The 16,718-nt window shown below is 44.8% G+C and overlaps 1 protein-coding gene across 30 annotated transcripts in view; it reads left to right on the top strand.

The window, feature by feature from the left end:
- Positions 1-16,718, top strand: part of GPHN (gephyrin) — a 592,001-nt gene that overhangs the window by 219,606 nt on the left and 355,677 nt on the right. For all 30 annotated transcript variants that reach the window (XM_073637421.1, XM_073637415.1, XM_073637413.1 and 27 more), the window contains exon 3: positions 12,719-12,776. In XM_073637421.1, coding sequence (XP_073493522.1) covers positions 12,719-12,776 — 58 coding nt within the window. The remainder of the gene's footprint in view (positions 1-12,718; positions 12,777-16,718) is intronic.

Raw genomic sequence — 16,718 nt, 5'->3', positions numbered from 1 at the left:
CAAACGATTCCTGTAACTGTCAATGAGACTTCTGCACCTCTCCACAGGTATTTTGGCCCAGTCCTCATGAGCAAACTGCTCCAGTTGTCTCGTGGTTGAAGGTTGCCTTTTCCAGACGGCATGTTTCAGCTCTTTCCAAAGATGCTCATAGAAGGGCTTTTTTATGATTTTTTATCAGCAATGGTGTTCACCTTGGTCGTCTCCCATGAAGTCCACTTTGGATCAAACAACGACTGATGGTGCGATCTGACACTGATGTTCCTTGAGCTTGAAGTTCACCTTTAATCTCTTTAGACGTTATCCTGGGCTCTTTTGTTACCATTCGTATTATCCGTCTCTTTGATTTGTCATCAATTTTCCTCCTGCGGCCACGTCCAGGGAGGTTGGCTACAGTCCCATGAATCATACATTTTTGAATAATATGTGCAACTGTAGTCACAGGAACATCAAGCTGCTTGGAGATGGTCTTATAACCTTTACCTTTAACATGCTTGTCTATAATTTTCTTTCTAATCTCCTGAGACAACTCTTTCCTTTGCCTCCTTCTAAGTAGCTGCCTAGCACTCTGAGAATGACAATGGTGGAGGCCCACAAAGCAGAAGAAGGCTATGAGAAGGTAGAAAAGCGTTTTCAAGTTGCCCTTTCCACAGTTCAAAATGTTATTAAGAAATGGAAGTTAGCAGGATCAGGGGAGGTCAAGATAAGGTCTGGAAGAATGTCAGTGAGAGCTGCTCATAGGATTGCTAGAGAGGCAAATCAGAAGCCCCGCTTGACTGCAAAAGATCTTTTAGCAAACTCTGGAGTTGTGGTACATTGTTCTACTGCTCAGAGACACCTTCACAAATATGGCCTTCAAGGAAGAGTCATCAGATGAAAACCTCTCCTGTGTCCTCACCATAAAATTCAGCATCAGAAGTATGCAAAAGAACATCTAAACAAGCCTGTTGCATTTTGGAAACAAGTTCTGTGGACCGATAAGGTTAAAATAGAACTCTTTGGCCACAATGATCAAAGGTATATGTGGAGAAAATGGGCACAGAATTTCAAGAAAAAAACATCTTGCAAACCATTAAGCATGGGGGTGGATCCAGTGCAGACCACTGCAGCTGCATCGGGGCCCACAGGTGGAGGGGGGCCCACGCAGGCAGGGGCGTACTGCTCAGAGCAGTAAACCAAGCAGCCACTATGGGTCCCTCTGTCAAGGGGCTTAATGCTGCTTGAGCCTGTCCATTCCCACCTGTAATCATTTCTGATGCTCAAGGCAGAGTGCGGGCATTGAAAAAGGAGGCATGTCATGCAGGAGAGCGGCCGCTGGCCAATGAACGCTTCCTCATCAGAGTAATGAGAGCGCTCACTGGCTGCTGTGTCTGTCTTACTGCATGGCGTGCATTCATCAGGGAGCCTGGCTGCACAGTACACGGGACAATAGTGGAGGAAGACCAGAAGGACTTACAGTGGGTCTTCTACTTCCTGCACTGTTGCCTTTCCTTCAGCATCTCCTCAAAGAGTAGAGGGTGGGGGAGGAGAGTTCACAGCACCGAACAGCCCGCAGGGACAGAAAGCTGAAATCAGTTCTGTATGCTGTGTCCCACCCTCCACAGTGGGTTCTGCAGCCCTTTCCAGAAGATCTATAACCTATGTGGCGGACCTCCTCTGCGGCTGAGCACCTGATATCAAAAAAGGTTAGTATAAGAGTGTGTATGTTTGTATGTACGTGTGTGTGTGTATGTATATATATGTGTGTGTCTATGTATGTGGTATGTATGTGTGTATGTGGTAAATACAGTACAGACCAAAAGTTTGGACACACCTTCTCATTTAAAGATTTTTCTGTATTTTCATGACTATGAAAATTGTACATTCACACTGAAGGCATCAAAACTATGAATTACCACATGTGGAATTATATACTTAACAAAAAAGTGTGAAACAACTGAAAATATGTCTTATATTCTAGGTTCTTCAAAGTAGCCACCTTTTGCTTTGATGACTGCTTTGCACACTCTTGGCATTCTCTTGATGAGCTTCTAGAGGTAGTCACCGGAAATGGTTTTCACTTCACAGGTGTGCCCTGTCAGGTTTAATAAGTGGGATTTCTTGCCTTATAAATGGGGTTGGGACCATCAGTTGTGTTGTGCAGAAGTCTGGTGGATACACAGCTGATAGTCCTACTGAATAGACTGTTAGAATTTGTATTATGGCAAGAAAAAAGCAGCTAAGTAAAGAAAAACGAGTGGCCATCATTACTTTAAGAAATGAAGGTCAGTCAGTCCGAAAATTGGGCAAACTTTGAAAGCGTCCCCAAGTGCAGTTGCAAAAACCATCAAGCGCTACAAAGTAACTGGCTCACATGAGGACCGCCCCAGGAAAGGAAGACCAAGAGTCACCTCTGCTTCTGAGGATAAGTTTATCCGAGTCACCAGCCTCAGAAATCGCAGGTTAACAGCAGCTCAGATTAGAGACCAGGTCAATGCCACACAGAGTTCTAGCAGCAGACACATCTCTACAACAACTGTTAAGAGGAGACTTTGTGCAGCAGGCCTTCATGGTAAAATAGCGGCTAGGAAACCACTGCTAAGGACAAGCAACAAGCCGAAGAGACTTGTTTGGGCTAAAGAACACAAGGAATGGACATTAGACCAGTGGAAATCTGTGCTTTGGTCTGATGAGTCCAAATTTGAGATCTTTGGTTCCAACCACCGTGTCTTTGTGCGACGCAGAAAAGGTGAACGGATGGACTCTACATGCCTGGTTCCCACCGTGAAGCATGGAGGAGGAGGTGTGGGGGTGCTTTGCTGGTGACACTGTTGGGGATTTATTCAAAATTGAAGGCATACTGAACCTGCATGGCTACCACAGCATCTTTGTGCGGCATGCTATTCCATCCAGTTTGCGTTTAGTTGGACCATCATTTATTTTTCAACAGGACAATGACCCCAAACACACCTCCAGGCTGTGTAAGGGCTATTTGACCAAGAAGGAGAGTGATGGGGTGCTACGCCAGATGACCAGGCCTCCACAGTCACCAGACCTGAACCCAATCGAGATGGTTTGGGGTGAGCTGGACCGCAGAGTGAAGGCAAAAGGGCCAACAAGTGCTAAGCATCTCTGGGAACTCCTTCAAGATTGTTGGAAGACCATTTCTGGTGACTACCTCTTGAAGCTCATCAAGAGAATGCCAAGAGTGTGCAAAGCAGTCATCAAAGCAAAAGGTGGCTACTTTGAAGAACCTAGAATATAAGATATTTTCAGTTGTTTCACACTTTTTTGTTAAGTATATAATTCCACATGTGGTAATTCATAGTTTTGATGCCTTCAGTGTGAATGTACAATTTTCATAGTCATGAAAATGCAGAAAAATCTTTAAATGAGAAGGTGTGTCCAAACTTTTGGTGTGTGTGTATGTATGAGAACATATTTGTTTTCGGTTGCATGTATGATGATGCATTTGTAAAGAATAGGTGAATTAACCTGGCTCTGTAAGGGTACGTGCCCGCTATCCGGAGTAGCAGCGTTTTGGATGCAGCTCACCTGCGCTGCGTCCAAATCGCTGCGTTGTACAGTACAAGCCCAGTGGGTGGTAATTCTAGAAATCCCATGCCCACTGTGCTTCTCTTTAACGCTGTGTAAACTCACCCGCGGTGCAGGCTTATGAGCTGCAGCATGCCAATTTCTGTAGTGGAGACGCTAGTCTCTGCTGTGGATTTTGACCAGTTGAATGTCTTTACATGTGGCGGAACCGCATGTACTGACAAACAAGTGCGGCAATTAGAACGCAGCATTTTGGACGCAGTGAAAATACGCTGTGCCCGATATGCTGCTGTTCCTGATCGTGGGGCGTAGCTTTAAGGGTTATTCACCAAATAATCACGTTATCCCCAATCCATCGGATCGGGATAACTTGCTGATCACTGAGGATCTGGCTGCTGGGCCCCCCGGAGATTCTGAGAACAGGGCTCTGCACTCCTATCCTGAATGGAGCAGAGTTGTGCATACTTGGCCTCTGCTGTATTCATTATCTATAAAGCTGTCCGCTATTTCCATCAGTTCTATAGGCAATGAATAGAGCAGAAGTTGATAATGCGCCCCTCCAATCTGTTCATAGCTGAGCTGCAGAGTCCTGTTCTCAGGATTACTGGGGTCCTAGTGGTCAGTCCCCAACAATCAGTAACTTATTCCTTATCGGGATATGGCCTCTGTTCAGCGTATTCACCATGATGCATATGTTGAACAGTTGCCTCCTATGGATGCCAAACCGTGGTTTCAACATTCAGAACTTTTGCTATGCGGCCCTGTGATTTCAATGTACGCCCCTGCTTGCAGGGTGGTAATTATGAGGACAATCTGTCCTGTTGCTCGACGCTCGAAGGGTCCTGTCGCTAGATTGCCCTCATCATAAGCGGCATGCCGGACAGGAAGGGGGGCCCAGACACATTTCTTGCACAGGGGCCCCAAGCTGTCAATGTCCGCTGATGGGTGTTTCAATCATGCTTTGGGGAAGTGTAACAGCCAATGGCACGGGGAACATTTCACGGGTAGAGGGAAGAATGGATTTTATGAAATCTCAACAAATTCTTGATGCAAACATAACACCATCTGTAAAAAGGCTGAAGTTGAAAAGAGGATGGCTTGTACAAATGGATAATGATCCTAAACACGTCATAATAGACAACCTGAAAAGGCGCTAGCTGAAGGATTTACAGTGTCCCTCACAGTCCCCTGATCTGAACATCATTGAAAATCCGTGGCTAGACCTCAAAATAGCAGAGCATGCAAGATAACCCTGAAATCTCACAGAACTGGAAGAATTCTCCAAGGAAGAATGGAAGAAAATCCCTCAAACAAGAATCGAAAGACTCTGGTCTGGCTACAAAAAGCGTTTACAAGCTTTCAAAACGGGGTGCTACTAGGCAGTAGCCATGCAGGGGGCACAAATTTTAGCATTAGCCCATTTTCCTTTTTGGAATTTTTAAAATATAAAAGATAAAAATATATATATATATTTTTGGGGGGCTAAAATGCCAAGCAAATATGTAATCTTTAACTTTAAGCCTTTTAGAGATCATTTCATCTTCAACTTGCTTAACTGCTCACAATTACAGTAATTTTGACCAGGGGTGCCCTAACTTTTTATACATACAGTAAGAAACCAGTAGGTAAGGACCTGGATAGTGGGTATGTGTTACTGAGATGGTTTTTATTTTGATAGAATTTTGGGTCTGGGATTTAGGAGCGACCAAAAGAGCCGGGGTGGGAAAGTTTGCCGCATACTGTAGTCTGGGTCGTAATACCAAGTTGGTGAGACCATTTGATTTACTTTGTCTTATTCAGAGAAAGAACTGTCTTATTATTCACTTGTGCTGAAGAAAGTCTATTTTCATTTATGGAGCTGTAAAGTTTATGAAGGACAATAAATTTTTAATCTGTTTTGATGTAAAAACCCTGTGCCTTTGTGTATCCAAATGGCAACTAGAGAGACAAAACCTCTACAATATATACACCTGAAGAAGCGCATTCAGAGGCGAAACTCTTAGTTCCATCTATTTGAATGAGATGTAAGATACCATTAGCGTCTGTCTTAAAACATCGACAAGGCACGCCTCAAAAGCTGGTCTACAGATTGTACTTGCCTTTCTTCAGAAAAGTGCGCCCCCCTCCATCCTTTTAAACAACACGAACCGAACGAAGCACCACTGGGAACGATTATTGGATCACGTGCAATCGAGTTATAACTGTTAACCTTAAAATAAGGGAATCTAACGATATATAGTAAAGAAGCAGATGGTTCTTGGGCTGGTAATCCTCTCAAATCTGTGAGATATTTCATTCATTTCTAAGTAAACTTGGCTTATCTGGCTCTTCAATTGAGTTTAGGGAAATTGCAGCTTACCATAAAGCGCTTAGCGGGCGCAGCTAGATGACTGTTTTAGGAAATTTCGGAGGATGCTCTTTTCATTCTCCGTTTCTAAACAGAGTTTGAGATTTCGTAAACTCTGTAAATGATTAGTATTATATTAGGCTTAAATGGGATTAGGAAAATAAGGGAGAAACAATGCCACTCCGATCTATGGGGTGGAATTGCACTTCAGTCCTATTCACTTAGGGGGGGCAATTTATGGGGGGCAATAGATTTTTTTACAATTGTAAAGTGCTGTGGAATTCATGTCACTTTATAAGCGATGGGGGGTGTACTCTCGGCCGTTTGTAGGGCAGAGCTGTGAAGGGTCTGTTATGCCCGCACCACTTGCCCTGTGTCATGGAGAACTGTTTGGAGGTCAGGAGCTTGATAATGATCATAAGGGAGCGTTGTCACTCAGCTGGATGAGTACAACCCCAAGAACACCGTCCCAACCGTGAAGCATGGTGGGGGAAACATCATTCTTTGGGTGTGCTTTCCTATGGCTTCCTTACCAACCATCTTGCACTTCGTCTCTGTGGGGCTTGAACTCGATCCTTATCACCGGCTGTTCATTTCTTTAGTAAACTATTAAAGGGATGAGAGACAGATGCTAGAACAGGTGTGATGTGCAGTGTGGTGAGAGGATTCCTCCTCTCTAGTGTTAGACATGAATATAGACTGACAGCCATGCGGCCTAGTGACCATCGAGGAGCCTTAGTGAAATATTACTCAAGTATATCCAAGTGGCAGTCTATATCTCGCTTCCTTTCATGCTATGACCTCCGTAATTATCTCATAAAGCCCCACAAACACTATAGCTGGCAGCCATCTCACCCGACCACGCCACTTATCTCGCCTAACCACTCCATAAAAGAGTTTTTGAACATGGGTTTTCTAAACCAAACAGACCCTTAAACTTCCTACCCTAGTCCTTAACCTGTCTATAATGGAGCCCCGGGTCACATATAATTTGACGGTTATCCCCGTTTTCTTTTGTTATGCTATGTTTTATGCTGCTTTTTTAAGTATCAAAGTCAGAAATGGCTTTAGATCTTTTTTTTTTTTTGTTATAAAGACGGTTTTTATGCAGAGCAGCAGAAAGGTAGATCAGATAGAAAAGTCTACGTATAACGCCTGAAGTTGAGAATTAAGAAGGTTTCAGGCAGGAAAATCCAGTGAACTGTCTCAATTTCCAGCCATTGAGTTCTTCAAAAGACGATCCTGGCGACCCCCACGGTGCTCGCTGCGGTATAAAGAGCTCAAAGCTTTTTTATCTAACCTTTCAGAAGTACATCTTTTAAGTTTATCATTTCGGTATGTCTGCCTGAAATGGTTTTCGGCTTCATCTAATTTTAGGTGTTTAATTTCAGAAATTCTCATTCCGACCATAACGGCTAAGACGCTTTGTCTTCCCGTCTTAAAATAAGACTTGATTTTCTCCGATTTTTTTTTTTTGCATTGTTTGTCCATATCTTTTTGTCAGGGCTAGTTTAATAGAAACAGGTCCCCGTTATACCCATGCACTCCGATCCCAAATTTGACAAGTGGCAATTTCTGTCCATCCCATCTCCATCCTGGCATATACAGTGGGGAAAATAAGTATTCGATACACTGTCGATTTTGCAAGTGATTTTGCAGTGATTCTGCACTCATTACCTGTATTAACTGCACCTGTTTAAACTCATTACCTGTATAAAAGACACCTGTCCACACACTCAATCAATCACAGTCCAACCTCTCCACCATGGTCAAGACCAAAGATCTGTCTAAGGACACCAGGGACAAAGTTGTAGACCTGCACAAGGCTGGGATGGGCTACAGGACAATAAGCAAGCAGCTTGGTGAGAAGGCAACAACTGTTGGCACAAGTATTAGAAAATGGAAGAAACACAAGATGACTGTCAATCTTCCTCGGTCTGGGGCTCCATGCAAGATCTCGCCTCATGCGGTAAGGATGATTCTGAGAAAGGTCAGGAATCAGCCCAGAACTACTCAGGAGGACCTGGTCAATGACCGGAAGAGAGCTGGGACCACGGTCTCAAGCATTACCATTAGTAACACACTATGCTGTCATGGATTACAATCCTGCACGGCACACAAGGCCCCCCTGCTCACGCCAGCACATGTCCGGGCCTGTTTGAAGTTCGCCAATGACCATCTAGATGATCCAAAGGAGGCATGGTAGAAGGTCATGTGGTCAGATGAGACCAAAATAGAACTTTTTGGTATCAACTCCTCTCGCTGTGTTTGGAGGAAGAAGGAGGATGAGTACAACCCCAAGAATACCGTCCCAACCGTGAAGCATGGTGGGGGAAACATCATTCTTTGGGGGTGCTTTTCTGTAAAAGGGACAGGACAACTGCACCGTACTGAAGGAAGGATTGATGGGGTCATGTATCGTGAGATTTTGGCCAACAGCCTCCTTCCCTCAGTAAGAGCATTGAAGATGGGTCGTGGCTGGGTATTCCAGCATGACAATGACCCAAAACACACAGCCAGGGCAACTAAGGAGTGGCTCTGTAAGAAGCATTTCAAAGTCCTGGAGTGGCCTAGCCACTCTCCAGACCTGAACCCAATAGAAAATATTTGGAGGGAGCTGAAACTCAATGTTGCCCAGCGACAGCCCCGAAACCTGAAAGATTTAAAGAAGATCTGTATGGAGGAGGGGGCCAAAATCCCTGTTGTACTGTGTGCAAACCTGGTCAGAAACTACATGAAACATCTGATCTTTGCATCAAATACTTATTCCTTGCAATAAAATGCTAATTAATTATGTAAAAATCATAGAGTGTGATTTTCAGAATTTGTTTTAAGATTCTTTCTCTCACAGTTGTCTGTCTGTCACCCATGATAAAAATTGCAGACCTCTCCATTCTTTGGCAGTGTACCAAATACTTTTTTTCTCCACTGTATGTCCCTCATCCTGGACCCCATCTTGGTATATGTATCCCCCATCTTGGTATATGTTCTCTGTTCTGCCGCTGTTCTTTAATGTAATGAAAAAAAACATTCTCACCAGGGGTGTACATGGGGTTCCATTGCAGAAGTATAATGCACCCCCCGTAGTCCTCCATATAGTATAATGCATCACATAGTTCTCCATTTAATATTCTGCACAGCCCATAGACCATGTAGCCAACATCCATGTAGTATAATGAACAGCCCATAGTCTTTCATTAAGTATAACACACTCTATAGTCATCCATAAAGTATAATGCACCCCATAGTCATCCATAAAGTATAATGCACCCCACTGCCATCCATAAAGTATAATGCACCACCATAGTTATCCATTAAGTATAATGCCCTCCTCTTAGTCATCCATATAGTATAATGCACAGCCCATAGTCATTCACAAAGTATAATGCACCCCATAGTCATCCATATAGTATAATCCACTGCATAGTCATCCATAAAGTATAATGCATCCCCATAGTCATCCATAAATGTTATTGCACCCCATAGTCATCCATAAAGTATAATACACTGCCATAGTCATCCATAAAGTATAGTACACCGCCATAGTCATCCATAAAGTATAGTAAACCGTCAGTCATTCATAAAGTATAATGAACCGCCATAGTCATCCATGAAGTATAATGCAACCCCCCATAGACATCAATAAATGTTATCGCATTCCATAGTCATCCATAAGGTATAATACACCCCCATAGTCATCCATAAAGTATAATGCACCTCATAGTCATCCATAAAATATAATGCACCCCTTAGTCATCTATAAAGTATAATGCACCCCCATAGTCATCTATAAAGTATAATGCACCCCCATAGTCATCTATAAAGTATAATGCACCCCCATAGTCATCTATAAAGTATAATGCACCCCTTAATCATCTATAAAGTATAATGCACCTCATAGTCATCCATAAAGTATAATGCACCTCATAGTCATCCATAAAGTATAATGCACCTCATAGTCATCCATAAAATATAATGCACCCCTTAGTCATCTATAAAGTATAATGCACCTCATAGTCATCCATAAAGTATAATGCACCTCATAGTCATCCATAAAGTATAATGCACCCCTTAGTCATCTATAAAGTATAATGCACCCCTTAGTCATCTATAAAGTATAATGCACCCCTTAGTCATCTATAAAGTATAATGCACCTCATAGTCATCCATAAAGTATAATGCACCTCATAGTCATCCATAAAGTATAATGCACCTCATAGTCATCCATAAGGTATAATACACCCCCATAGTCATCCATAAAATATAATGCACCCCTTAGTCATCTATAAAGTATAATGCACCACATAGTCATCCATAAAGTATAATGCACCTCATAGTCATCCATAAAGTATAATGCACCTCATAGTCATCCATAAAGTATAATGCACATCATAGTCGTCCATAAAGTATAATGCACCTCATAGTCATCCATAAAGTATAATGCACCTCATAGTCATCTATAAAGTATAATGCACCCCCATAGTCATCTATAAAGTATAATGCACCCCCATAGTCATCTATAAAGTATAATGCACCCCCATAGTCATCTATAAAGTATAATGCACCCACCATAGTCATCTATAAAGTATAATGCACCCCCCATAGTCATCTATAAAGTATAATGCACCTCATAGTCATCTATAAAGTATAATGCACCCCCATAGTCATCTATAAAGTATAATGCACCCCCATAGTCATCTATAAAGTATAATGCACCTCATAGTCATCTATAAAGTATAATGCACCCCCATAGTCATCTATAAAGTATAATGCACCCACATAGTCATCTATAAAGTATAATGCACCCCCATAGTCATCTATAAAGTATAATGCACCTCATAGTCATCTATAAAGTATAATGCACCCCCATAGTCATCTATAAAGTATAATGCACCCCCATAGTCATCTATAAAGTATAATGCATCCACCATAGTCATCTATAAAGTATAATGCATCCACCATAGTCATCTATAAAGTATAATGCACCCACCATAGTCATCTATAAAGTATAATGCATCCACCATAGTCATCTATAAAGTATAATGCACCCACCATAGTCATCTATAAAGTATAATGCATCCACCATAGTCATCTATAAAGTATAATGCACCCACCATAGTCATCTATAAAGTATAATGCATCCACCATAGTCATCTATAAAGTATAATGCATCCACCATAGTCATCTATAAAGTATAATGCATCCACCATAGTCATCTATAAAGTATAATGCACCCACCATAGTCATCTATAAAGTATAATGCACCCCCATAGTCATCTATAAAGTATAATGCACCCCCATAGTCATCTATAAAGTATAATGCACCCATCATAGTCATCTATAAAGTATAATGCACCCACCATAGTCATCTATAAAGTATAATGCACCCCCATAGTCATCTATAAAGTATAATGCACCCCCATAGTCATCTATAAAGTATAATGCACCCCCATAGTCATCTATAAAGTATAATGCACCCATCATAGTCATCCATGTACTACTAAGGCCACTGATTTAAAAATAAATACCTCCCCTTTTTTGTCCAGCACACGGCGTCCTCTTGTGAAGCCGGCAGGTGATTTCGGCGTGCAGTGGGAGCGTATGACGTCACTGCCGTGTGCTTCGTCACGTGCACGCCGGCAGCTTGTATTGTCACGCATGGACCTTATGAGTCTGTGCGCTACAATACACTTCAACTGGATGGACATCCAGGGATGCAGCGGCCATCGCGGTCTTTATGCCGCTGCTCATCTCTAATTAAAAAGCAAAAGCAGTGAATGGAAATATAAGTTGGTGTGCGTGCAGCCTGTAGGCACATGTTCACACTGGCCACTAAACAGACAAAACCGAAAACAATAACAAAATAATCAAATATCCTGCCGAAAATAAACAGCAATGGAAGGTCTGAGGCTCCGACTAATGGGCACCCAGCGATGGAGAGCTATATAAACCCAGCACAAAGAAAAGGGAGACCATACCTACTGATGGTAAGAAGCACATCGGCAGCCCGTCCTTAGAAGGTGGTCCCAGAACTCCCATCCGGCAGCTACGGGATACTGATCCGGTCTCTGGTATCGATTTGCTAAACCTGGAAACTTATGAAACTTTGCAGACCACTTTATTAGGGAATTTGTCTTTATCCTTGTAAAAAAAAAATGCATCTAAGTGGCGTCCAGAGCCCCGCTTACCCCAGTCTATGTCCCTCTGATAGAAACTTATTTGGAGTATTTTATTCCCGCTGCTTCCCTGAGTATTCAGTTATTTGTTGTAAAAATCCGGCATACGGTTCCAGAGATATGGGCCTTTTTTTATTTAGTGCTCATTTTTACGTTCATAACCAAAGGGGCGGTGCTCACAGGGTATTAATGCAACTTAAAGACCCTCCCCTGAGGAATCCTGTGAGCCACGAAATCAGAATAAATAAAATTAGAGCATAATATGTCCACTTGTGACCCAGGAGGCACTGGACACCTAGTCCGGTGTGATAATCTCCTGCTGATAAAAAGTGACACAGCACTGGAATCAGGGTCTCTGCCCCTATGTCATGCTGCTCTCTGATTACATAGCAAAACGGATTCATTTTAAAGTAGGAACTTTACCTACAGTTTTTGAAATGTGTTTTTTCCTAAAAAAAAAAAAAAAATGCTGAGGTTATGGTTGGACTTGGGAAGATTTATCAACGTGTTGCAGCTTTAATTTTTGAAGAAATATTCTTTCTTGTCTGAACACGCCCTGATAAAGGCTTTTTATTCTTTCTGTATTTTGTGCAATTATGTAATAGATATTTTGCCCTGTTATTATACCTGTGAATGTGATAAAGATTTCTCTTTCCCATTGTAGATTGGGTGGGACAATATCAGCGTATAAGATTGTGCCAGATGAAATAGAAGATATTAAGGTATTGGTGTTTTTTTTTTTTATATATTCTGCTTTAATTTGTGCCCTGCTATGATATTTGGACTATTCTGTAAAGGTTACAAGCGAGCAATCATACACTTCTAGGGTCAAATCCCCTCCGCCCCCGAGGAGCCATGGCAGATTTCAGCAAAATATATCATACAAATAGAAAAATGTCCATGGAAAGCAGTGCAGGCAAAGAAGTACAAGCCCTGTGTGGCATGTTACCTGCTGTTACCAGCCCTATTCCCGCGTAGTCAGAATAGTATTTCTGTTAATGACCACAAATCAGCAGAACAGAACCCACAGCTCCCCAGTAGTCACAGCATTCCTTCCCACCCCCTTTATTACTCAGTGTGTGTCCTCTCCAGTGCGGTCATGAGCTATAACCTGAATGGCTCCAGACGTCTCCCATTACCTCTTTGACCGCTTTCCTTGTATCTTGCACTCCGCTATCTTCCTCTACAGTTATCACTGGCTCCTTCTTTTCTTATGGCTGCCTCTGTGACTTGTCCTTTCACCTCTCATCCCTGCTTTCCAGTTGTCTCTTCTCTCTTATCCTCCCAATGGCTCAGTGAATTCATTTACCCCCTTCTCTTTTTTCCTAACCCTGCACGAGTTCGATCCCTGCCCAACACTTCTCCAATCTAGTCCTCTTCTTTTTTTTTTTTTTTTTTTCCTATTTTCACCTCATTTCTCTGCTGATTTTAGTTGTTTCTTTCCTTTCGCCCTCTTGCCTTTCTTTTCTTTTTTCCTTATATTATATATTTTTTTCTATGTCCTTTGCAATCCTATTATTAGTCCACTTCTTAATGTCCTCTCCTCCCCCTCGCTCTATCCCTCGCTCTATCCCTCGCTCTATCCCTCGCTCTATCCCTCGCTCTATCCCTCGCTCTATCCCTCCCTCTATCCCTCCCTCTATCCCTCCCTCTATCCCTTCCTCTATCCCTTCCTCTATGCCTCCCACTATCCCTCCCTCTATCCCTCCCTCTATCCCTCTATGCCTCCCTCTATCCCTCCCTCTATGCCTCCCTCTGTCCCTCCCTCTGTCCCTCCCTCTATCCCTCCCGCTATCCCTCCCTCTATCCCTCCCTCTATCCCTCCCTCTATCCCTCCCTCTATCCCTCCCTCCCTCCGTCCCTCCGTCCGTCCCTCCCTCCCTCCGTCCCTCCCTCCGTCCCTCCCTCCGTCCCTCCCTCCATCCGTCCCTCCCTCCCTCCGTCCCTCCCTCCGTCCCTCCCTCCGTCCCTCCCTCCGTCCGTCCCTCCCTCCGTCCCTCCCTCTGTCCCTCCCTCTATGCCTCCTTCTTTTTCACATTTTCTTGTGGGTGTTTTCTTCAGGCTCAGTCACACCTCCAGCTTATGTAAGCCCGCTTCTTTTGATCACTTAGGCTGCTTGCCCACTATGCTTTTTTCAAGCATTTTTGATGCGTAATTTCCGCAGCGTAAAACGCTTGGTAATCCGTGCCCCATGATCCCCAATGATAATCCGCATGTTCTGTGCACATGCTGCGGAAAAATGTGCAGCATGTCCATTATTTGTGCGTTTCCGCATGCAGATTTGAGGTCACAATGCATTTGAAAACGCAAGTCAAATCCGCATGTATAAACGCTGCAAAAACGCTGCAAAAATGCGTGTAAAATCCGCAAGCGTTTTTACTGCCAAGGACATGCAGAAACTCTGCGGAAGTTTTCTGCATCGTGCACACATAGCCTCACTATGCAATTGTTTACTTCACTTGATAAAGACGTTAGTCCAGCGTTCAGACACATAGTGGAAATAAAGACCTTCTTGACCCTGAGGATTCTTTATTACAGCAGCACAGCCGGGTATCATGTTATCATCCAAATTGGTCATAATAACAAACTGCGGACATTATCAGAGTGATCTCTTGGACCCGTCTTGACAAGTGTACTTACGTAGACTTTCCATGTCACAATGGATTTATATTCCTGATATTAAAATGATCATTTCATGAGTCCAGCTAAAGGGAGGGGGGAGATGAGTGCAAGTGCATTACAGCCACAGCTTGTACTGAGCAGTGTGAGGTTTCAGCAGCAGCAGGAAGGAGGGACATTGATGAGCCGTCAATCAGGCTAGATTGGCGGAAATACAGCCTGAAAGAAGGAGAGGCACAGAGGAGCTGTCAGTCAGGCTAGGTGGGTGGAGATTCAGCAGCAGATGGGGAGGAGGGGCACAGAGGAGCTGTCAGTCAGGCTAGGTGGGTGGAGATTCAGCAGCAGATGGGGAGGAGGGGCACTGAGGAGCTGTCAGTCAGGCTAGGTGGGTGGAGATTCAGCAGCAGATGGGGAGGAGGGGCACAGAGGAGCTGTCAGTCAGGCTAGGTGGGTGGAGATTCAGCAGCAGATGGGGAGGAGGGGCACAGAGGAGCTGTCAGTCAGGCTAGGTGGGTGGAGATTCAGCAGCAGATGGGGAGGAGGGGCACTGAGGAGCTGTCAGTCATTCTAGGTGGGTGGAGATTCAGCAGCAGATGGGGAGGAGGGGCACTGAGGAGCTGTCAGTCATTCTAGGTGGGTGGAGATTCAGCAGCAGATGGGGAGGAGGGGCACTGAGGAGCTGTCAGTCAGGCTAGGTGGGTGGAGATTCAGCAGCAGATGGGGAGGAGGGACACTGAGGAGCTGTCAGGCTAGATGGGTGGAGATTCAGCAGCAGATGGGGAGGAGGGACACTGAGGAGCTGTCAGTCAGGCTAGGTGGGTGGAGATTCAGCAGCAGATGGGGAGGAGGGGCACTGAGGAGCTGTCAGTCAGGCTAGGTGGGTGGAGATTCAGCAGCAGATGGGGAGGAGGGGCACTGAGGAGCTGTCAGTCATTCTAGGTGGGTGGAGATTCAGCAGCAGATGGGGAGGAGGGGCACTGAGGAGCTGTCAGTCATTCTAGGTGGGTGGAGATTCAGCAGCAGATGGGGAGGAGGGGCACTGAGGAGCTGTCAGTCATTCTAGGTGGGTGGAGATTCAGCAGCAGATGGGGAGGAGGGGCACTGAGGAGCTGTCAGTCATTCTAGGTGGGTGGAGATTCAGCAGCAGATGGGGAGGAGGGGCACTGAGGAGCTGTCAGTCATTCTAGGTGGGTGGAGATTCAGCAGCAGATGGGGAGGAGGGACACTGAGGAGCTGTCAGTCATTCTAGGTGGGTGGAGATTCAGCAGCAGATGGGGAGGAGGGGCACTGAGGAGCTGTCAGTCATTCTAGGTGGGTGGAGATTCAGCAGCAGATGGGGAGGAGGGGCACTGAGGAGCTGTCAGTCAGGCTAGGTGGGTGGAGATTCAGCAGCAGATGGGGAGGAGGGGCACAGAGGAGCTGTCAGTCAGGCTAGGTGGGTGGAGATTCAGCAGCAGATGGGGAGGAGGGGCACTGAGGAGCTGTCAGTCAGGCTAGGTGGGTGGAGATTCAGCAGCAGATGGGGAGGAGGGGCACTGAGGAGCTGTCAGTCATTCTAGGTGGGTGGAGATTCAGCAGCAGATGGGGAGGAGGGGCACTGAGGAGCTGTCAGTCAGGCTAGGTGGGTGGAGATTCAGCAGCAGATGGGAAGGAGGGGCACTGAGGAGCAGTCAGTCAGGCTAGGTGGGTGGAGATTCAGCAGCAGATGGGGAGGAGGGACACTGAGGAGCTGTCAGTCAGTCTAGGTGGGTGGAGATTCAACAGCAGATGGGAAGGAGGGACACTGAGGAGCTGTCAGTCAGTCTAGGTGGGTGGAGAATCAGCAGCTGATGGGGAGGAGGGGCACTGAGGAGCTGTCAGGCTAGGTGGGTGGAGATTCAGCAGCAGATGGGGAGGAGGGCCACTGAGGAGCTGTCAGTCAGTCTAGGTGGGTGGAGATTCAGCAGCAGATGGGGAGGAGGGGCACTGAGGAGCTGTCAGTCAGGCTAGGTGGGTGGAGATTCAGCAGCAGATGGGAAGGAGGGGCACTGAGGAGCTGTCAGTCA

The sequence above is a fragment of the Phyllobates terribilis genome, unplaced genomic scaffold (assembly GCF_046119375.1).
Source record: "Phyllobates terribilis strain yellow unplaced genomic scaffold, ASM4611937v1 Scaffold_6__1_contigs__length_29720123, whole genome shotgun sequence".
NCBI lineage: Eukaryota > Metazoa > Chordata > Amphibia > Anura > Dendrobatidae > Phyllobates > Phyllobates terribilis.
Note: the sequence above shows the minus strand (reverse complement) of the source record. Positions and strands in the feature narration are given on the sequence as shown.